The sequence below is a fragment of the Colletes latitarsis genome, chromosome 8 (genome assembly GCF_051014445.1).
Source record: "Colletes latitarsis isolate SP2378_abdomen chromosome 8, iyColLati1, whole genome shotgun sequence".
Taxonomy (NCBI): domain Eukaryota; kingdom Metazoa; phylum Arthropoda; class Insecta; order Hymenoptera; family Colletidae; genus Colletes; species Colletes latitarsis.
Genome location: NC_135141.1, coordinates 27,775,476 through 27,798,814, shown reverse-complemented (window position 1 = coordinate 27,798,814; position 23,339 = coordinate 27,775,476). Strand labels below are relative to the sequence as shown.

Sequence of the window (23,339 nt, the reverse complement as noted above, 5' to 3'; positions counted from 1 at the left end):
TTATTTGTTTAGAGAGAGGTAAAAGGTTAAATTGTATAATAATTAAAAATGTATTAGTATTTTGCTAGAAACTATAAGTTTTTTATAAATTTATATTGTCATTGATCAATTAGATCCAGTTAATTTCGCAGTATTAAAAAGTAATACAATTGTAATGGAGTAATATGTTACGGTTCTTGGTTCTAAAAATTAACAATGGCAATCGCGGCATACTTACTACATACGATAGTGGTATATGTCAGACTGTGTGTCTCGAGATAAGAGATCATGTTCAGAATTCTTTGTTGGCTATTAATGAGCGAAGCACATGACAATGTTATCGGGCATTTTCGTTATACTACTTGAGTGTCTCTTTATCGCAAATATCGTTACACCATTAATACCCGAGATTTTGCATTTCCTCTGTTTTATTACACCCACTTATGCAATAAACATAGCTGATCAACTTGTTTATTAGTAGATCAAACTACGAGTTTAATATTCATTTGCAAACGAAATTTGAAAATGATCGAATGCTTTTTTTTTGTTGCATAAATTGCATAAACAGAGGAGAATTAAGACAGGTTGCTTTACATCGTCTAGACTGCGTTTATACAAATCCTTTGGATAATCGCGAAAATGTTTGTTCTTGTCGATTCTGGAACGATAAACACTTAACGTTTCGACTATCTTGTAGTAAGAACCGCGATCCAGGCAATTTAACGTCATTCATGGTTGTTGTTCGAAATATTGTATCGGTAATCCTTCCTCAACGCTAGGTCGTCGTACGTCTGCTCGCAAGTATCTTTTTAAGCCGCAATGACAAATTAAATACCGCGGATACTAACCGATAAAGTAGGATATCTAACTGTCAAAATATTATATACAAATATGCATGACGCATCCAAACACAATGCGATTAATCCCGAAACGAGTACCGGGAAACGTTTTTCACGTTAACGGGGAATAATGCAAATTGAGAAAAAAAGGAAGTTTCTAACATACTGAATGCGTTTGATATTTCGAGAAAACGCGAAACGACCGCGTCGTATACGAACGGTTACGCGAAATTTTAATTAACAAGCGGATGTTAACTCATGTCAGAGTACTTGTCGATACGATGTGAGTTCGTGTAATTTGCAGCCACTATCGCAATTTATCTTTTACCGGGAACGTTACGAAACTGGAAACGAGTAGCAGGCAACACTTGTTGTGCATGGAATCTGATGACAATTATTATTGTTTAATTGCCCGTATCTAATCCTCCGTTAAGGACACTTTTTCATTCTTCTTTTCTTTCTGTTTTTTTTTTTTTTTTTACAGCGCTACGTCAAGTCCAACCGCACTCGGGAAAACGGGATTCGTTTCCTCTTCGTTTGGTTTACACTTATCTTTAAACAACATTCCTTTCTCTCTTTCGACGTAAGAAGTCAAAGACTTCTGATTATCGCGGTAGCGGCGGGCACGTTTTAATGAACGAGAAATCACGATACCGACGCGACTCGCGTACAAGGCGAGCCGTATTGTTAAAAAAAATACGTGCCCAAATTTTTATATCCGTTCGAATAATTGCGAGCGCCGGCCGCTCTTTCCTGGAACGAATTCACCTGTTTGACGTAAGTCACGTTTCGGCGCGGAAAAGTTAGGTAAACACCGGCGTGCGATCTATCGGTAACTCGTACCTCGGGAAAAGTGAGCGATTCTCAATACGGGGGGGGGATCAGGGAGAGGGGAAATTTGTTCAACAGTCCAGGAACGATACAGAATGGCACAGTGTAGCCCGGCGCGCGACGCGAAACAGGTGATTGTGCATCTGGGAAATGATAAGCCGACTCAATTAACGAACGGTAGTGAAAATTTCGCGGTATATCTACGGAGGGATTCGGCGACACTTAATATTCACCGTCAGTTCTTTCGGAAGTCAACTTTCGATTTGTTCCGCCGAAGCATCGGTCTTGCCGACACCTTCTGCAATATACACTGTACGCATTTAATTTTTGCCCCGTTTACAACGCGCGGTCTTAATTTCCTTTTCTTTTTTTTTTCTTCTTCCTTTTTTACTCTTCGTTTTTTTACACGTTTCGTCGCGACACGGTCGAACGCTCCTAGCTCTGTTGCATTTACCTTCCGTACTTGCCAATTTATATCTATCGCGATAATCTCGAATAAAAAAAAATTGAGGAAGGAATCATTCTACGGTGTACCGAGACGAGCTCTGTGAATCTTCTGCGATCGGTGAAGAAATAGTAAGCGTCAAAAATTGCTCGAAAGCAGGTTCATTGGGAATGCACGGATTCGTGCGAACACCTTGGACTACATCCCCGTGAGAGCAAAGGGATCGGACCAAGGAAAGGGCTGTCAAAAGTTCGAGTAAGTAAACACGTAATAACGTCTTCTACTTATACAGCTAGATGCGTTTCCACCGATTATTATTTTTCCCGCAGGTTGAAATGATTTTCTTACCCTTCAATTCTATTTAATTTCTATAATAATAAATAATTTCCTTCATGGTTGACAACAACCACTTATATTTACTCACATTCTCGTCCGGGTCATAATAACGATGCATTTGTAAACCTTTCGTGGAAAAAGGGGGACAAACTCATTTTCTTTTTGCAAATCGCTATTAGCAATCATCCATAATCTTAACAAGAGACAGGCTGTTAGAGTCGTTGATTTTCAATTTGCAATTATTTATTGGCAACGCAATCATACTTTTATAAGCTGTAATACGCTAGCCGAGTGTCTATAAAAAGATATAGACAATAAATAGACCAAAAACAATATTACTTTATTAAATAATTCTGTTCGAGTCCTTAAACGTTTTCTTGTAGTTTTCTTACAAACTACAATACGACGGTCAAAATAATTAGAGCACCGATACATCTCATTTAAAAGTCTCAGTGCAATATAAATTCTGCTTCGAGGCAAAACGTTACAACGTTAAACGAACAATATTTATCGACGACTTTGAATTTTCTAATTTCTCGTTTGACTATTACAGAAGAACGCGCTAGTCAAAATATGTACCAGTAATCCATTCAACGTCTCACAAATTATTATAAATTAAGCAGTTCATAGAGACGTTATTACGCTAAACGCATATTACCTGTTTAGTGTTCTGAAAACTAGTTGATTCTCGAGCAAACTACACGGAGGATGTTCGCCGAATAATCGTAACGTTCTTTGTCCAAAATTTTCCAGAAATCCTATCCCCTCTCTATTGTTTTGGTCGGCGGGACGGCCACTTCTCCGATTGGTCCTAATCGCCCGTAAAACGGAAAAGAGAACTTACAGTGAAAGTAGTTTAAATCAGTATGTAAGAAAATGTCGTTTTTGACGACAGGGGGATTTTTGTATCCCCTTTCCGCGCCCGTGCTCACACCTTTTTTTTTTTTTTGTTTACAGATCACCGATCTTTACGAAATAACGAGTTACGGTCGATCCAAAGTCGCAGGAATCGCGGTTACGCAACAACCTTTACCTAAAAGTATAGAAGCGCGAGTTGCATTTCTAACGACGCTACACGCGGTTAAATCCAGGTGGTCTCGCGACACACATTTCACAACAGAATGGAAATTACGTGAAACCGATACTTTTGGCGAATAACAAAACACGCCAAGACCAATATTTTTACCCTCTTACACGTGTCGCTTTCGTAACGTGCACGCTCTATTAATCGGTTCTCGAAGCCGACCCGTCGATTCTTACAAGTTTTCGTTCGCACCGCGCCACAACATCTTTATCACTCGAGTCTCGATCGTCGATTCGTTTTGTTATATAACGAAGGATTGCTAGCGGCATTGTAACTAGAAAAAGGTGAACCAGTTTTTTTTTTTTTACTTCTTAATCATTAACGATCTCTTCGAAGTGGAAAAGCATAACTTAAAGCACGAAAGCGACGACGGTTGTTATTGTTGGATACCAATTGTTCTTTGCACGACGATAGATGACGCATTACTAGCCTAATTGTCATGAAAAATTACTGCAATTAGTGCAATATAAGAATGCGAACGTACATTACGCAGTTTAATTCGTACCTGGTACGAATTCTGTATGAATACCTGGAACGAATACCTGAGAACTCGAAAGACGTTATTTTCGTCTATAGCAGAAAAGTTGTAGCGTCACTTAGATATTCTTTTAACTGTCCTTTGATGTTGTGGCAATAATGTTGTTTACACAGCCACCTTACCTTTACTTACTCGTGGATCCAGGGTGTATCTTCGACGTAGATTTTGCAAGTGTATAATATCCAAGGATAAATCTCTGCAACGTGCTTACATATTTTAATTCTTTTTTATCTTGCTCTTTAACCGGTTCACGTTAGAATGATATCGAGAAGAAAAATCAGCGATGCACCTTTTCCGAGTTATCGTAAATTCAATCTGCGATAGAACGATTATCGTTGCCGTATGTTTGTCGATAAGTCGCGCGTGTTCGATTCGGAACCTTGAATGCGCGTTGAAAATACCATTACGTTCGATCTATTTATCAACGACGGAATACTTTCTACGCACAGATGCGATGCTTTCGCAGAAAATTCTGAACATGTTCACCTCGTCGCCAATCAGTCGTACTATCTACTTCTAGACAAAGAAATTGCACGAGGTTGAGCGAATTACGCAAGTTAACCCTTTCGCTTCGGAATAAACAAAGAACTATAGATCTTTGTATCGTTTCTTTTTTAAAACGTGTTATTCCGAACAAACTATTTTTTTCAAAATTTGTCTTGATTGCAATACCTTCTCTTACAAGACAAGCAAAAACGTTGCAAATGCAATTTCGTCACGCTTGACTTTCACGTTTAATTTTGTCCTCGTTTTTCAGCCTCGGGATCGATTTAGTTTCAGTCTTTAGAGTGGTTCGAATACATAACAAACAATTCCTGTATAGTATGAGCTCGATCAGATAACAGAAAAAGTACCTCGGTAGCCTAGTCGTTGTTTTGCATGTAAACTATACAGGGTGTTCGGCCACCCCTGGGAAAAATTTTAATAGAGGATTCTAGAGGCCAAAATAAGACGAAAATCAAGAATACCAATTTGTTGATGGAGGCTTCGTTAAAAAGTTATTAATAATTACATTCAAAAATTTCAAATCGTTCTGGAAAAATTATTTTCGGTTGCGGGGGTCAATTACAATCATTTTTGGTCATTACACATACCCTCGAAATCCTATCCAGTTTCGAGAAAAAAATTCCTTACCGAAAATCTAATTTCTGGCCAGAAATGTCTGCCCGATTTTTCATGCGAATCTTTAAAACGTCATAACTTCTGAACGGATTGAACGATTTTGATGTTTAAAAAAGCAAACTACGCGTATTTTGGCGGAGAATATGTACAAATCGTAAAAATACTCGAAAAGTTGGTCCTTGACCCCGCAAAATGAGAAAAACCCCATAGAAATGGTCCAATTTTCAAATAGCCATAACTCCTACAATTGTGAATATATTTCAATGAAACTTTTTTCTGAAGTAGAGCTCATGGGTACTTACAAAAAAGTATTAGACAACTTTTCTGTAGGGCGTCAAACAAAATTACTAAAAATGAAAAATGAATTTTTAAGATAAATCGACAGGGGGTAGTAGGTGCCTAAATTTTTCGACGAAAAAAAAAAATTTTTAATTAATTCTGAAAAAATTATTTTCGGTTTCGGGGGTCTATTACAATCATTTTTGGTCATTATATATACCCCCGAAATCCTACCCACTTTCTAGAAAAAAATTCGAGAAGGTGTGCAATTTTTCGACGAAAAAAAAAATTTTTAATTAATTCTGAAAAAATTATTTTCGGTTCCGGGGGTCAATTACAATCATTTTTGGTCATTACACATACCCCCGAAATCCTACGCATTTTCGAGAAAAAAATTCAGTACGGTCGGAAGTTTAAACGTTAATAACTGTTTAACGAAGCCTTCGTCAACAAATTGGTATTCTTGATTTTCGTCTTATTTTGGCCTCTAGAATCCCCTATTAAAATTTTTCCCAGGGGTGGCCGAACACCCTGTATGCGCGCGACTTCGTCAGTACTTCAAATACTAATAATGAAAGTAAATGGGGAATGTTTGCGGCGTCAATTGGAAACGACTCGACGTGATGTTGCGTCATTTTACAGGTCATTTTACAAGTGCCATTCGAAAGGATTTGTGCAGATTTCTCGAAGTTTTAATTACTTCTAGGGTAGTTGACTAAACTGTTAAAAAGAAAACCATACAAAACTTATAGTACATACAGTCTGTCCCACAAGAATGTGAAACTTGTTATCTATTTAATGAAAGAGAGTCATTGATAATCGAAATGTAGATATACCTACAACGACGTACACATACTTACGAACAATCTCTTATTACGATATTTTTTTAATTTCTTTCAGGTAAAGAATTTATGAAACGTAATCTAATAAAAGTCGCGTTTCGAAGGGTATTAATCTAGATCAAGTGTTGGCAGACTACGGCCCGCGGGCCAGATCCGGCCCCGCCGCTTATAATTGTACGACCCGCGAGGTAAGAATGGTCTTTTAATGAAATTTCATAGCAAAATCACGAAATCCCCGTTTTAGTATTTATATGTTAATATTAATGTGACGCGGTCATGTCCATTCGTTCGCGTACTGTTGTGGATATAGTTACTAACAAAATAATATCAATATTTGACATTACACGAGATGTCAAATTATTGATTCCACGACGTTCTTAAGCATTAAGCATTCTTCAGACTTCCGCGTGGCAAATTGTGCCGTAAAGACTTAGGTCTATGTCATTACAAGAACCAGTTAATTTAGGAATCCGACCGTCGCGTCGTACGCGCCGTGAGTTCATCGGCTGGGCTTTAGTTTTACGTTGTTTTAATCATTGCCTGCCAATGTCAGTGAGAGACAATCGTCTTATTGTCAAGTACTCAATTCACCCACGCTCGATCGAAAACTTGAATAGGATCACATGATTCAGCAAGGCTACGTTGCTCGCTGTAATTTTGCCACTTGAGTCGCCAATAATTTATTGTGTCGACTATGTAATTCAAGTGCATGGTCACCGTGATCACGTTCATTGTCGAACCACCTATTTGACGTCTGTCCAGGCCGTATCTTCTTTCACAGAATGAGCCCATCAAGAAACCTAATCACCTGTTCCTTATTTGACGAGCGCTTAAAGGTGAACTTTGCGTGTTCTACGCTTCTCGTCTTCGGCGAAGCTTCACTATTTCGCGGAGAGATCCGGCAATCAAGCTTCGACTCGTTTGCTCATAAAAGCATTATCCCGTTTGATTTCAGCATCGGATCGTGCAAGTGGAAATTCTCATTTGACGGTGACTCAACTTTGAGGGAATAACGCCAGAAACTCGGTCGGATTTCAGCAGCAAAAGACTGAAGTTATGACAACATCCAATGGTGAGTGCCGCTTGTTTGAAATATTTGTATCGTTACACTCGTATCGATTGGCGACGTGGAACGTTCCGAAGCACTTCTCTGGCTCGAGGAAATGATTTCAGACGAGTTTACGATCCACGGGACGACACCAAAAAGTCGTAAACCTACATATGTTTGGTCACAAAAAGAAATAAACGGACGGTGTTGAAACATTGTTGCTATTCTTCAGCTTGATCTTGTATGAAACTGTCGCTTCGGGCAACACGGAAATGGTGGCTTGTAATTGAAACTAGCTATTAGAAATAGTGACTTGTAATAGAAGGTCGTATAAAGTAATTTTGTTAATTAGTTCAATGCATATAGCTAATGGATCCACCGTAATGTGAATGCTTCGTACGACGTCCTTCGGATCAAATAGAAAAATTTGCTTTAATTGGCAAAGTGACCTTGCACGACCTTGTCTAACGCAGGGCATTGTCTTTCCCGAGGTTGTGGCAACGCTTGAAATTAACATGCTACATCGTAATATTTTCCGGCCCATCGCTTAATACTATTTTAATCGAAGAAAATAATCATGTAAACAACACGATATTTCTATAAATATATAATTTAATACATTAATGAAATTCATATTATATATAATAAATATGAAAAAAATAGATGTTTTCAAGATTACATATACAATGAATATAAAAATGTATCATTTTATATTGCAGTACAGTTTCTAGTTGACAAAACTGTCGTTTAAGTAATATGAGACAAGCAGAGATCCTTCATAATGAAACATCAACATAATTTGTCAGGATTCTTTTCAGATTTTTCATCCACATAATGAATAGACAGTATAATAAAAAAAATTTGTTGGCCTTGAAAAACTCTATTGGGGTCAATTTTGCGGCTCCCTCCTTACATCAATTTCCACCAAATCAAGGGTGTAGAAGCCACCTATGGACTCGTGACATATAATTTAGTAACACCCTGTACAGGAAGAGAACGTTTATTACTCGACCTTCAAATATGTATATTGTATTTTGTGCTCGATCCCTGATCGGTTAAGCTTTATTAGATAAAATAGTACCGTTGTCGACTCATATACACTTTTAGCCTATTCTGACAGTATTTTAACAAAAAGTAAACGTTCTAGCGACGTTACCAACTGATTTCTATATACATTATACAGTAAATATATTTTGAGTCTTAATAATGTGACATTTTTTATCCTCGAAAGTTGACATTTTTAGGTGCTCGCCCCCCCCTAAACACAAGAGCTTCACATTCTCATAAACCTCCTTAACAATCGTATTGTAGGCATTCTCAATCGAATTTACATCCAGTGAAACGACAGACTTAGGCAAGACATCGATGTGAGACATCTTGTAGCTATTGTTTGCAAAACGGTTGCGATTAATTGCACCATCATTATAATAAAAAATAAGAAAGCCTGGCAGCTTGAATGCATTGCAGATAAAACTTTTGGTAGATGTCTGACATATTTTGATAATTTAATTTAAATTTTGGTAGGCAGATCACATCATGTTATGAACGACTACGTTTTAAGGGATTAAACCACTTTTTTCTTCGTATACAATTTTTGCAATAAAAGCAATTGAATTGATAATGTAATTAATTCATCAAATCCTTTCTGAGTAATAATTGTCCTCAAAAGGGAATCTTCGTTAATAAGTGAAAGAACTATAAGCGCCTATAATTTCAAAGTTTAGTATAAAATTATAATATTCATTTACTGTATCTTGACCTCGTTTAATGTTTACAGTACGAACACAGTTTGTTTGCAAGACTCAGTGAAACAAACATCGTTTATTGATAAGACAAATATTTCCTTTCTATACCACCGGAAACAATAATCTTTAAATCACAGATTTCAAAATAACAAAAAGTCACGAAGTAATTTTAACGCAAACATGGTGTGGAATTTTCATGCACCAATAGTTACATGATTTATGATCATTTTTCTTGAAGAGGACTCATGCTTACGTGACTAACGGCATCTTCACTATTTTCGAAGTGGTCGAAGAAAAACTGTTAATTAACCTATGCCATAACTTAGTCGAACTGTTGAAACTTAAAGAATATTCTATCTGAATTCGCGACATAGCACAAAGAAAAAATATTATTATGCCATCGTTTGTCAGAAATCTTATTTTGTGATTTGCATGTTCTATGAATTTAGCTTTAAATAGAGAAAAAATCAACTCTCAAATAACTTGAGAGCTAAACTTATAAGCATACCCCGGATAACAGAAAATATTAATAATACATATAGATAAATCTCACTAAAAGATATTAGTATAATAATGAATTCTAAATTGCTCGAAATAAAATAATTTTTCCCATTAACATTTCTATTAAACGAATCTAAATTTTGAAAATTAAGATCACTCGAAGCTTATAAGGTCGTTGCACTCGTTTTCTCGTCAACAACAACTCTGTGCAAGTGATTGTTTTTCAAATTTTTGGCTGGTATATGTATAGAGTATTCAATTTCCGTTTGTCGTTTGATTAGTATATTTACAATTAATCACGTGCAATTTTGTTTATTAATTCTTAACTGTTTGACGAATCTTACGGACTGTTGAACGAAACTGAATTTGAATGCACGAAATAAAATACGTAGATATAGATTGTATTAAAAATGTTTATCTAAAGATTGCTTAATCTTCAATGTATCTTGGTTTCGACATTGCAATGTCAATACTTTAGGCTCGCGTGGACACTGGAATAGAGGCAACTTAAAAAGAAAGAACTTCTGTTTGCCCAAGATAAGGAAAGTCAGTTTTGCACGTTCCATGGTTATCTGTCTGGTTGAACTTCCACCGAGCATACACAAATACATACCTATATTTTCGCTGAAGATGCAATCGCGTCTGATGGCACGATAACATCCATCTGTTATCGTCATTTAACGAGATAATGTTTACAAAGGAATTATCAGCTTTTAACGCGAAAATAACTACTTGAATCTAATAACTGATTTAATTCATCGAAACGATACAATTATAAGTGTTTCGTGATGATTCAATCAACTCGATATGTTTACGCAACAGCCAGTGACGCTTTTAAATCAATTGTTAATTAAACACAAATTGGCTCGATTAAACTCATTCGTTTCCAGACTGATCTATGTTGATCGATGGATTACGGTTAACGTTGAGAAATTTATACCCAATGTTTTTTATTCAACGTCCAAATTGCTTTTGTCGATCCTAATTACAAGAAGCTTCATTGCGTAAAAGTTTTAAAAGGTGCTATAAAAGTAGCCTAAGCCATATATTTCTTGCTTCGAGATATTTAAACATTTCTGTTCCACAGTAAATATTTTTAACAAATATTTTTCCATCGTAGTGCAAGATGTATCAAACATTCAATAATGAAAAATATATTAAAAGTATGACGATATTTCTTTTTTTTACCATCACGCACAAAGAAAAACAATAACTTAGGCCACTTTAATCCGCTTAATATTCTTTCGTAATAATGCAATATAGCAAGCTCATGTATTTCGTTTTCTTTAATTAGGGGTAAAGAATGACCAAACGTCAGAAATTCAGTGGCAAAAGATTCACACCGGCCAGGATGAGGATATGGTGAGTCTCTTGAAAAATAAAAAATTATAACGGAATGTTTTGATTGTGTCAAAATTTAATATCATCTTTCAGCGCGTTTATGGATTCGAGAAGAGTAGTTTGAAAAACGCCTTAACTTATATTTCTTACGTGCTGACCGTTGGATGGGTCAGACTTTTCTTCCACTGGTATCCTCAGTTGCATCTCTACGCGACCCACAAGAAATGTCCTTTGAATCGTGCAACAAGACTGCTCATAACTGTAAGAATTGTTATTTATTTCAACAATTAATTCCAATTACATTTAGATAAAATGTACGCAGGTATCGTTAATATTGGGTTGAAGTAATTGTCGGTTCAGGTAGTGGATCATAAACTATTGGGGGGATTTTCAAACAACCTGCAGCTCCTCTTTGTGCTTATTTTATTTTAAAGCTACCAAATAAATAGGAAAAGGTTACATGTAATAACGGAGAGTGGAATTTAGATTTAATTGTTTCGTTTCTTTAAAAAAAAAAAAGAAGCAATATAGCTCGTAAAATACAGTTACAAATGTGCATTACCTCAGGCGATCGAAGACTTTTACGTGACTCATAAGCAGAACTGTAAGAAATTAAAAATTAACATATCTTGGCATACATTTAAAAACTATAAATCGCCGTGCAGAATAATCTTAATCGTGCGATTAATAATCATTGACGTAAATATGTACACAGGATAATTATCAAGGAAAATACAAGTCGTACTTCGTGAAAGAAATAAAAACTATTTCTGCTAGAAACTTAAGGTCAGTTTGATCATACACTTTTTATCAATTTGATAATCTTTTATGTCAACCAATCGGTTTCATGCAAATTCGATTGTTCTTTATTAGCACGCAAGATATATCGAAAAGCTTGGGCGAAAACAACGACGATCTTGAGAAGATCAGATGCAAAAAGTTGAAAATCAATTTAGAGAATGGCACGCAGTGCGAAGTCCTCGAATACAAAGCATTTTGGTGCAAGAAACAATGCTACGTCTGGGATATCACGCAGAACACGTTTGCAAGATTAGTAGGCCTCGATAAGTACACTTTATGCTCGGACCTTCATCTCAGTAGCAATCAAGGACTTTCTAAAGAGAACCAATACCTTAGGTACGATAAACTCACGAATATTTTGTTTCCAAAACATTCCACACTGCGATACAATAATTTATTAAATCATAACTCCACAAAGAATAATTTCAATTATGATGGTCTTTTCCGATGACTACTACTTCCTAATGCCTTTTTGCAAGATCAATTCCTCGTACGAAGAAAAATCGAGAAGTAGAGGAATATAGTATTTTGAAATCTAAAGCATCGTTACAGAGATACGCGTATTTAATTGATGTAATTCTTAGTACGCGTTATTTAAGTGCATATCGCAAATAATTGATTGAGTAACCGCTCAGATATGAGAAACGCGTATCGGTACGTTGTATGTATAAAAATTGTAACTGCTTGTATCTCGATAACTTACTATGTAAAAGACTGACGAAGATCTTTGAGATTTGAAACGAATGTGACAGTCGATCGACCCTGGACTTTTTATTGGTATGTTCGAAGAGATGTTTGAGAAGATCGAAAATGTGACCAAGTGAATAATTTTGTTCTTGCAGACGCATCGTGTACGGCAGTAACGAGATTATCGTTCCGGTGCAAAGTGTAGGTGTGTTGCTGCTACTGGAAGTTCTAAATCCGTTCTACATTTTCCAAGTCTTCACGCTGTGCGTGTGGTTCGCAGAGGGCTACTTGTACTATACTGCAGCAATCATATGCATGTCATTGTTCGGTATCATAAGTTCCATAATACAAACCCGTAAGGTACAAAACTCATTTCCATCTTTCTTTGGCGCTTTGAGTCCGGTGCTGTTTAAATGGCGCATAAATACCAGTATGACGATCCTCTATTTACGAGAGTTGAATCGAATCACAAGTTAAGTGTAACTAAGAATATTTGATGAATCGAAATAGGAACACAATCCTTGAAACAAGATCATTCGTTATCAGTGTTTACTTTCGCAAAAGACGTACGTGACTATGTATTTCTGATAATTACTATGGGCAAGTGTTTTGCACTGGGTAATCGTCTCGTTGTCTCGAATGTCAACAAAAGGCTGCAGTGTTCAACATTGTTCCAGAAACTGAATATCTTGGAAACGTTTTAGGACAGATTAATAGATATAAGTCTACATATGTATCTAATACTGTAACAAGCGTCTTCCATTATAACCAATTGTAACTATTTAACTTTGGCGAGCAACAGTTTCGGTAGAACGCTGGGTTCAAAGCGTCAATTTGCGTCTTCGGGATTACTTTGAATCCTTGTTCACAGCGAAACGCGAACTTTTCTTTTTGCAGAACCAACTAAATCTTTGCGGCACAGTCGCGTCCGTAGGAACTGTTCGCGTGCACAGAAGCTCGACGGTCTCGGAAAGTATACCCAGCAGTGATTTGGTGCCCGGCGATATTATAGAACTGCCCAAGCATCAAGCAACCGTTATATGCGACGCGGTACTGTTGACAGGGCAATGCATACTAAACGAATCCATGCTGACTGGTAAGACATCAACGATCCGTACCAAATACTTTCCCGTTCTTTGTATCGGCAATCCTATTGTTGCAATTTCAGGAGAGTCTGTGCCAGTAACGAAAACCCCATTGCCATCGCGTCACGTTTTGTACGATCCCAAAGAATGTTCCCATCACACGATATACAGTGGCACTACCATTATTCAAACCAGGTGCGATACCTGTACCACGTGTAATTTTTGTTGACGTTAAGGCGTTACATGTACCTGAATGATTAACAATATTTTGTACCAAAGATAACTTGAAATTATTTTCCAAATTTAATCATTTTTCAATTCGCATCAACAATTATCTTCGCAGTTATTTGCATCCGAATAATCAAAAGACATCGTTTGGCCGAAATAGATACAGTAGAAACAGCGTTAAAGAGATGAAGCAACTTTGAAAGTTTCTTTTTCCAATAAATTACTCGTTTTCATGGAATCAATTTCGTGCCATTGGAACGCGATTATAGTTACGTTAATTATAATGGTTTTTGAATAACTGAAATGAAAATATTCCTACCGTTGTTTATGTTTTTTCCAGTTCGAGCGAGTCTGAAATACGTACGGGAAACCGAATTAATGAAAATTAAAATTTATACATGTAATTGCATTTAAAATGTTCAATGAAAATGAGTCCAAACAAGACGTCGTTCGGACTATTTTTAATTACAGTATTGCTTTTCGGGATTAATCAGTGACAACCTGAGATACACGAAGTTTTTAATGGGTTACAAATTGTGATATAAACAATTTCAAAAAGTAAAAAACAAGTTTTTCCAAGGTTCCAGGTATATGTAACCCCTTAAGTATAATAGGCCTTGTCGACATTAATTCACGTTTTCTGTTAGATGTTACGACAATGAACCAGTTTTAGCGAGAGTCATTCGAACAGGCTTCCACACCAACAAAGGTGGATTAGTTGCAGCCATCTTATATCCACCACCGGCTGACTTTAAATTCGATCAGGATTCTTACAAATTCATTGGCATACTCGCGTTCATTGCCACCTGTGGTTTCATATATACTATCGTAACAAAGGTGCGTTTCGACGTCGCTTCATCTGTAACCAATATTTAACTTAATCGCATTTTACAATATAATAATGATTCCTACGTCGCTGTAGGCTTCCAGAGGGATCACGGCCGGCGATATAGCTATAAAAGCGTTAGATATAATCACCATAGTGATTCCTCCAGCATTGCCGGCTGCGATGACAGTGGGAAAGCTGTACGCTCAATCGAGATTGAAAAAAGCGCAAATATATTGCATTAACAATAGAGTCATTAATGTATCCGGCAGTATAAATTGCGTGTGTTTCGATAAGGTGAGAATCTCACCTGTATAATATTATACAATTAAAAAAAGGGTGAATGACATTTCCATAGTTCCATCAATGTTTTCTAGTACAAATGAAGAAGAAACTTTAAGTTTACTTTCATTTAGTAACGAATACATAGTTTGTATTTGCGAGTTGTAAGTAGTATGTAGTTAGTAAATACAGATGTCGTTTAGTAGAAGAAGGATAGAATATATGTATATCGTTTAGCAACTATGGAAATTTCATTTACCGCAGATGCTTCCGCGTACGTTTGATTCTGAAATTTATTCAACTCAGAGTTAAGAATTTTATTCACTTTTACAGACGGGGACTTTAACAGAAGATGGCCTAGACATGTGGGGTATTGTACCTTGCACGAATGGCGTCCCCGACGAACCAGAAAGGAGCATTCCTAAATTGCACAACCATCCTCTTTTCGAGGGGATGTTAGTTTGTCATAGTTTGATTCTAATCGACGGTGAACTCTGCGGAGATCCTCTAGATGTTAAAGTACTTGGCAAAGCTTAGACTCTACTTGAACTATAGCAATCGTTTAACACATCGACTGTGCCACGTCATTTCTTGAAAACAAAGAGTGTTATGAAAAGATATTATTCTACATTTTCGATTTATTTTTTTATCGTTTTAGCGGCGACATTCGTTTCGAGTCTACTAGCGGGGAAATCACTCTATTTCCACATATTAAAAAAAAAAAAGACAATGATCATATATTTTCAAGTAAATTGATACGAAATTCGGGGTCAGACCACAGAGAAATGTGTCCGAAATTCGTTTGGTAGTCAATGTGTTAAACAAACAATTTACATTCTCGAACATTTTTATTTATGTGCTTGCAGATGTTTGAAAGTACCGGATGGATATTAGGAGATCCAGATAACAAGTACGACCCGGTAGCGTCAACGATCGTAAAACCACCGACGAGCACTAGTTTTATGGAGAACATGAACGAAATATCTGAAATCGGAATAGTGCAACAGTATCAATTTTCAAGCTCTCTACAACGAATGTCTGTGATAGTACGCACACTGGGATCGGAAACTTTCAAAGCCTACACGAAAGGATCACCCGAAATGATACTTAGCCTGAGTAAACCAGAAACTATCCCAAAAGATATCATGTGTTGTTTAAAACGCTACACGGAACAGGGTTATCGCGTTATAGCTATGGGCCGAACAGTATTGACCGAGACTAGCAATAAGGTGATCAAAATTATAATTAAAAAATGAAAAATATACTATTATCTATTAGCTTACATATTAAACTTCGGGCTTATATTGTTTAGAAATTATTTTTTTATACAATATTAAAACTATTCGGAGCAACGACACGCGACGAAAAGATTTTTATCGTCCATGTTTAAAAACCATCCTACCGAACATTCTTTTTAATTGACAGAAGATACAATTTATATATCCAAACAAAAATCCGTACCTAAATTCGTTTAACAATATAAAAAACACATATTGGCAAAATGGAATAACCTTGAAAAACTATGTGGACATCGAACATGTTAAAAATATATGACATTTTTTACCAAGTGTGTTCGATAAGATTGGTCGATCAGTCGATTTTATACTTTATACGTATACAATTGTTTTAAGAAACATTCCATTCGTACTAATCGCAATCTGCCTGTGCGTAATCGACATTGCTTTCGTTGTAAATCATTCCATTTTCATAGTTTGCATTTTGACACGCAGATAACGAAACTGCCCCGAGATGCGGTCGAACAGAACCTTGAGTTCTTAGGTTTAGTCGTCATGGAAAACAGATTGAAAGCGCCGACTATACCGGTAATCAAGGATCTCAGAACAGCCAACATACATGTTTTGATGATCACGGGTAATTGAGATTTAGCAATCTATCGCTGGTAGAAAGCAAAATGATTTATGTACGTGTATTACGTATAGCGCTAAAACACGTTATTTCAGGGGACAACATTCAAACTGCAGTAAGCGTTGCAAAAGAGTGTGGCATTTTGTCGGCGCAAGAATCTGTGATAGACGTGACTGTAGTTATGAAAGAAAACCAGCTGCATCCAGAGATATATTTTAATGCTCAAGAATTATCTCCGAAATTGGTATTTTATTTAATTGATAATTTTATTGAATTAGGGGTACCCATACGTAATCAATCGTTTCAAAATTGCAAAACAGAGGGACAATCAAAAACTTAAGTCGAATCGAAGTTAATTTATTTATTAAATAAGATCGACAACTTATGGACATCCCTAATACCAATGATCATTTTCGAAAATTAACATTCGACAGTAAGAAAATAGTAATAATTGTTTCTCTCTTTTTTTCAAGAGTCTTCGGGATACAGCGCTCAGGATAACAGAATTACAAAATATAGAACAAAATATAGGCACTAGTAATTATCGGTTCGCGCTAACGGGTCAGTCATGGCAGTTGTTGCGCGAACATTATCCGGACATTGTACCGAAGATATGTGTACGTGGTGCAATATTTGCGAGGATGACTAGCGATCAGAAACAACAATTAGTGTTGGAGCTGATGCAACTCGGTTATTATGTCGGTATGCATCAATTCTCTAATATTTATTGTATTTAATTATGCCGTACAATCACCACTATAAAAAGGTTTCGTAAACATTACAGCCATGTGCGGAGATGGCGCTAATGATTGCGGCGCTCTGAGAGCCGCGCACGCGGGTGTATCCTTATCCGAAGCAGAATCTAGGTAACATTTCAAACTTATACTAAACAATTAAACCTGTAATTTCATGCAGTCAAGTTGATTTTAGAAAGACTTTTAATAGCGCCAAATGAATGCAAGAACAAGTCATCAACTTCAAGTCCCCAATTTTTATAAAACTTACAGGACATACATATAGCGAACTTCTTCTTATTTACACATGAACATTTTTGCCCAAAGTATAAAAAAACTAATCATAGCAGTATATGCTCCGCTTCATATTCTCATTCATTTACACTCGCAGGAATAGCTTCCGTAATTTTTTTTATCAAATTTTATTCAGATGTTCAGAAGATGATACTTCATAAAATTACATAATAGTTCGGTTCGTCTCTTCGTTTTCTAACAAAAAATGTTAATATTTTGCAGTTTTCACCGACACGTTATCTATCGTGAACGATAACCTTAGTAGTACGAAAACGCTTTGGTGGAATGAATAGAGAGTTAGACTGGACTCTCTTTTGATCAAAACCAGTTTGAATACCGGTCCCAACAATTTTATTGCATTTTCTTCGGGTTTGATTCTTTTACAACAATTTAAAAGCATCGTCTAATAATATCGCCAACATATACATATGTATATATGTGGTGCTTATAATACAAAGTTTTGAAGTTTCTAAACAAGGCAAAAACAATTAAAATACAATACATTTCAGCACCAAGAACACTTTAATAAATTAGGATTTTTTAATTGTATTTTTCTTTGTAGACTTTCGAAAGAAATGCTATTTGATTTACATTTTAAAAAATAGGCATATCCGAAAAATACAATGTAGCAGTTTTTAATTGTTGTAAAAGAGATAAACCACACAAAAATGAAAGAGTGCTTCTCTACAGCCTAAACAATCTATTCACTCTACCAAAGCACTTTGGCACTTTTAAAACTAAAAAAAATTTCGAGTAAACATAGAACCGTAAATTTGTTTATAAAATACAACAATTAAATTGTTGCACTTTTATATAATAATAGAGTGAAACTTAGTCAGCCACTCATTTTGGCTTACCAGAAGCAACTTCGAATTTTAAGCTACACTGATAAACAAAAGTATAAGCACCGCACGAATTTCACATATAAACGTTTATACCTATTTAAATAATTGCTTATATCAATTTTTATTGCATATAACTTTATTTACAGCCTTGTTTGACACCGAATGATGAGAACATATTTTAAGTATAAACAAGTATATTGTTTTGTTTTTATATACAAACCAGTAAGACATTGTAAATAAATATATGCATATACAACAAAAATTAATGTAAACAATTGCTTCGGTAGTTATAAATGTTTGTATGCGAAATTGCATGCTATGCCTATACTTGCATTCACCACTGTATGTTAATTTGTCTCGCTGTTTCAAAGAGAGAGCATGTATTTACAAATTTAAGCGATGAAACGCGAGATAAAGCGATATGGTGGGGATAACCCTGTAACGCTGATACACCATATCATTGCCTATCGCACGCGCCAAAACTCCTAGCTAACTTTACTCTTATTGTTTTCTTTGAATAAAAGTTTTATGGATCCAAGTCTACTTTTTTTAGTCCTATGATTTAGAATACGTCTATAAATTTTTTGATGCTATTTTATAATTAATCTTGTAACAAAAAAAGGTTAACGATCGACTTATTTGTATTCTGTTCAATTCTACGACCTTATGCAATGCTTAGCTTTACCGATCTAATCGACCTTGAGTTTTAAATCATCGTATATTCCGATATTAATGTTCAACGAAACCTTTTTTTTTTTTAGTGTAGCAAGCCCGTTTACGTCTAAGGTACCAGACATCACTTGTGTTCCAAAAGTGATAAGGGAAGGTCGTGCTGCACTGGTAACGTCGTTCGGAATTTTTAAGTTCATGGTTACTTACTCCCTTACAGAGTTTTTGTCAGTAATTATTCTCTACTCGATCGATTCAAACCTGTCGGATTTAGAGTTTCTTTTCATTGATATATTCCTCATTGTTAACTTCGCCTCATTTTTCGGGAAAACTCGAGCATATGAAAAGAAATTGGTAAAAACGCCCCCGATGACTAGTCTTTTAAGTTTCACAACAATTTTCTCCTTGACTGTACATATGTTAATTATGACTATTTTTCAAGCTGCCGCTTATCATGCGGTTCGTACTTTTTCTTGGTTCGTTCCATTCGTTCAAACCGACTTAAATGAATACGCATGTTACGAAAACTATTCCGTCTATTGTATCTCCATGTTCCAATACATAACAATGGCAATAATATTTTCACGAGGAAAGCCATATCGAAAAGCTATTTTCACTAATGTTGCATTTATATTTTCCATAATTTTACTGACCATCGTTTGTACATACATCACGGTCTACCCTGCACAGTGGATAATAAATTTGCTCGAAATACTTGTGCCCCCGACTTACGATTGGAAAATCATTATTTTGGCACTTGCACTAACGAATTTTGTAGTCTGTATTTTTGTTGAAACATTCGTGATAGAGTACATGATTGAAAAAATATTAAAATCAAAGTTTTATAGGCCGGAAAATTCTAAAAAAAAGTATTTAAGAGTAGAGCATGAATTGAAAAATGACTTAAGTTGGCCGAAACTTAATAAAGAATTACCCATTTTACCGTTAACGCCAAGCGTAGAAAATATCATTAACGTAACCTATCCACAAGGACAGCCTTATGCAAATAAAATTAAAAAAACTGTTAATGATAAGAGACCCAAGGACAATAATAAATTGTATGCATTTGATAATTATACATTTATAGATGACGAATCAACACAAAACACGAACATAATAACTAGATTTTAAGATAAGTTTTGAAAATTTAATACATTATTAGAAATTAAAACTCCTCAACTTTAATTGATAAAGACGAATATATACATATATATAACTGACGAAGAGGAAATCAATTATCATACCAATATATGTAGATAAGTATTATAAATTACTTTCAAAACACTTACGAATTTTACTACAAAATGGTACAAAATAATTGATGGTTAAAATTTGTAATTATTGTATGTATTTGATAAAATGTCACATATGTTTAGTAACCGTTGAAGTATATTAATCTAACGATTTTGACGACTGCATTCTATTAGATAATTCTTTCAAATTTTCCTATTGCAAGAATCATTAATTTATTAATAAAGTGAAATAGTATTTCTTTTAGATATAATACACGAAAAACATGTACGTAACATTTATATTTATTATAAAAAATACATTTCTTACTTAATAAAAGATTTGAGCATCTAAGAAATAAAACAAATTACATATCATTAGTCGAGATTCTTTTTGATCTTCTGATCCAATAATTTCAATTCTTTTAGCATTTTCTGTAATACAGATAGTAAATACATTATTTACATATACGTATATAATAATAAAGATAAATGTTTTCAAATATTTACCTAAAATTTCATTATGATTTGCTATAAGTTCCTCCTGAATCCAATTTCTGTAACGAAGCACAACTTTGTTTATTATTTGTATTGTATTTTCATGTATTTTTGGCCTTAAAAGAAGCTTCGGCACAGTCGAAATAAATTGCTTAAATGCGCATTCCCTGAAATATATCATAAAGTTTTGAATTCAGGGATAAAATTACAAAAAAAAAATAATGAAAGCAATTACCTGTGTAATTCATGTAAAGTATGATCTAACATAATATCACTAATGAGAGAAAATAATTGTAATTGCATTTCTTTCTTTGATTGATTACAACATGCATTTACAATCAATTGTAGAGTCTCGCCGAGATCAAAATGATTTCTATACCAAATTTTACTTGCTTTCAAGAATAACGTTCTCAAGAGCTTGATCAACTGTGGTAATACAATACTATTTGTGCTTGACCAGTTTTCAAGTTTTTCTATAAAAAAAGAAATAGAAAAACTATATACAAAGCTATAACATACAAAGACTCATTATTAATGTAAAACAATGTGAACTTTCTGGTACCATTTAAGTATTTAATTACAGCTGTACAATAATCTTTATTTAATTTAGGTATGGCTTTATCATCACTGTGTATTGATGTAAACCATATATAAATATGGCAAAGTCCTAGATTATGTCCTAAGCACATATCGTACGATTCCTCCATAGAAAAATCTCCTTGACGTTTTCTATTTCGTATTGATGAAAGCAAGTTTCCAGTTGCAGCTAACTTATTATAAGGAAACTTTGAAAGTAAATTTTTTATAAAAATATTCTGAAAATTGCTTTTAAACCAATATTTCATATTTATATCGCATTCAGTATGTAATATATTTATACACTCAATTATTGATTGTATAATTTCTATAGCACTTTTCAATAATTCTAATGCTTCTGTAGAAATCAAAAGTGCAGAATTATCTACATTTTTTTCATCAGGACAAACTTCCATCCAACTATCAAAAATAAGAGGCATTAATACTTCCACGTATTTCATAAGTTCTTCTGCATCTAAAACTTTTTCTGCGGTACTTTCTTTCAAAACATTGCTTTGTTCAAAATCAATTTCACAGTTTTGAAAATTTGTATTCAAGTAAACAGGAACATATCTAATACTTTTGTTTACATGCACAACTTGCGTAGCCACATTCAAATTAACAGCTTGCTGTGATTTGTAATAGCTCACAATAGAATTAAACATAGAAGCAAGTCTTTCCAATACTTTTATTCTCCATTTAACATTAGTAGTTTTGGAATTTAAACTTGTTATTAATTGTCTTCCAGGTTTCATTTCGGTATGTAATCTAGAAATCATATCTAAAAAATTTGGCAGCACTTTATTACTGTTTCTTGCCATGATATTGTTACAATTTTGCACAAGTACATCTAAGAAGAGCAGAGCATCTTCTTTAATACGAGGATCTATATGTGTCATAGCACATCTCAAATATGAAATCAGAACTTCACAATATGGACTAAGTTGATCATTAGATACTGGACTAAGGATTAAACTCAAAACTTTCAAGGAATCATGCCTTATGTTTCTCTCTTTATCGAGCGATAATGCACAGATGCCTTGCAAAAGAGATCCAAATTGTGAACTTAACAAATCTAAAGAATGTTGTGACAACATTTCTTTCAATTCTTTTAAAGCATCTTGTCGAACTGTCGAGTTGTGATGTTGAAGGCGTGACAGTAAATCCTAAAAATTACACGAATGCATGATAAAAAAAAATACGTACACAATACCAATTAATAATTTATATTATTACTTTAACATTAAGCTTTCTTTTACTAAGAATTTCTGTGTCATCATGGCGTTTCAATTGTTCACGTATTACAATTTTTTTAACTTTGAAAGTCGGATTTGTGACATTTAATCCCTTCGGTAATTGCTTTGTTTTTTTCGCTTTCAGTTTCACTTTAGCTTTTTCAGACTTTAAATGCTTCATATGTTTATGACCCTTAGCCATGACTGATTATTTCGTAATCAAATAGATTTGTGCTGAATTAGTGAATTAGTTCGTATAAATTATTTTTTTCTCAGTTTCAGGTTAATCTAATGTGATATATATTTGAAGCAGTTTTTGTATAGTATAAATTGTGTTACATAAAAATACACTTTTGCATACACGGATCACTATACGATATGTAACAACCCAATTAAGACATATACAATTTATGTTATAATAGTAAAAATCACATCATTTTCAAAACTATTGTCCTTACAGTTTGTAGCAAGGTTATGTACCCACGAGGCCACAGCCACACGCCACACCATTGTAAGTCATGTGACATGTGCATGTATGCATAAGCCAAGCAATC

General features: G+C 34.8%; 2 protein-coding genes across 5 annotated transcripts; one reads left to right on the top strand and one right to left on the bottom strand.

The window, feature by feature from the left end:
• Positions 1-1,170: 1,170 nt before the first annotated feature.
• LOC143344768 (polyamine-transporting ATPase 13A3) lies at positions 1,171-20,857 on the top strand. Of its 2 annotated transcripts, XM_076771157.1 has the most exons (20): positions 1,171-1,961; positions 2,254-2,349; positions 6,354-6,483; positions 7,251-7,367; positions 10,884-10,951; positions 11,024-11,191; positions 11,646-11,716; positions 11,804-12,067; positions 12,574-12,778; positions 13,316-13,514; positions 13,587-13,698; positions 14,379-14,568; positions 14,654-14,854; positions 15,173-15,358; positions 15,706-16,068; positions 16,570-16,711; positions 16,801-16,949; positions 17,179-17,407; positions 17,490-17,571; positions 19,340-20,857. In XM_076771157.1, exons 4-20 carry the CDS (start codon positions 7,352-7,354, stop codon positions 20,376-20,378), a joined length of 3,684 nt encoding a protein of 1,227 aa, XP_076627272.1. In that variant the 5' UTR covers positions 1,171-1,961; positions 2,254-2,349; positions 6,354-6,483; positions 7,251-7,351; the 3' UTR covers positions 20,379-20,857. The 2 variants fall into 2 exon arrangements, with proteins under 2 accessions (XP_076627272.1, XP_076627271.1); XM_076771156.1 differs by lacking the exon at positions 6,354-6,483 and having other exon boundaries at positions 1,171-2,349.
• On the bottom strand, positions 20,768-23,279 carry LOC143344772 (testis-expressed protein 10 homolog). 3 transcript variants are annotated; one of them, XM_076771164.1, is made up of 6 exons: positions 23,125-23,279; positions 22,787-23,019; positions 21,537-22,716; positions 21,210-21,447; positions 20,987-21,141; positions 20,768-20,911 (listed from the first exon to the last, which is right to left on the bottom strand). In XM_076771164.1, the coding sequence occupies exons 2-6, from the start codon at positions 22,985-22,987 to the stop codon at positions 20,808-20,810; spliced, it is 1,878 nt and encodes a 625-aa protein (XP_076627279.1). In that variant the 5' UTR covers positions 22,988-23,019; positions 23,125-23,279; the 3' UTR covers positions 20,768-20,807. The 3 variants fall into 3 exon arrangements, with proteins under 3 accessions (XP_076627279.1, XP_076627278.1, XP_076627280.1); XM_076771163.1 differs by having other exon boundaries at positions 23,244-23,274; XM_076771165.1 differs by having other exon boundaries at positions 23,147-23,268.
• Between the last annotated feature and the right edge of the window lie 60 nt (positions 23,280-23,339).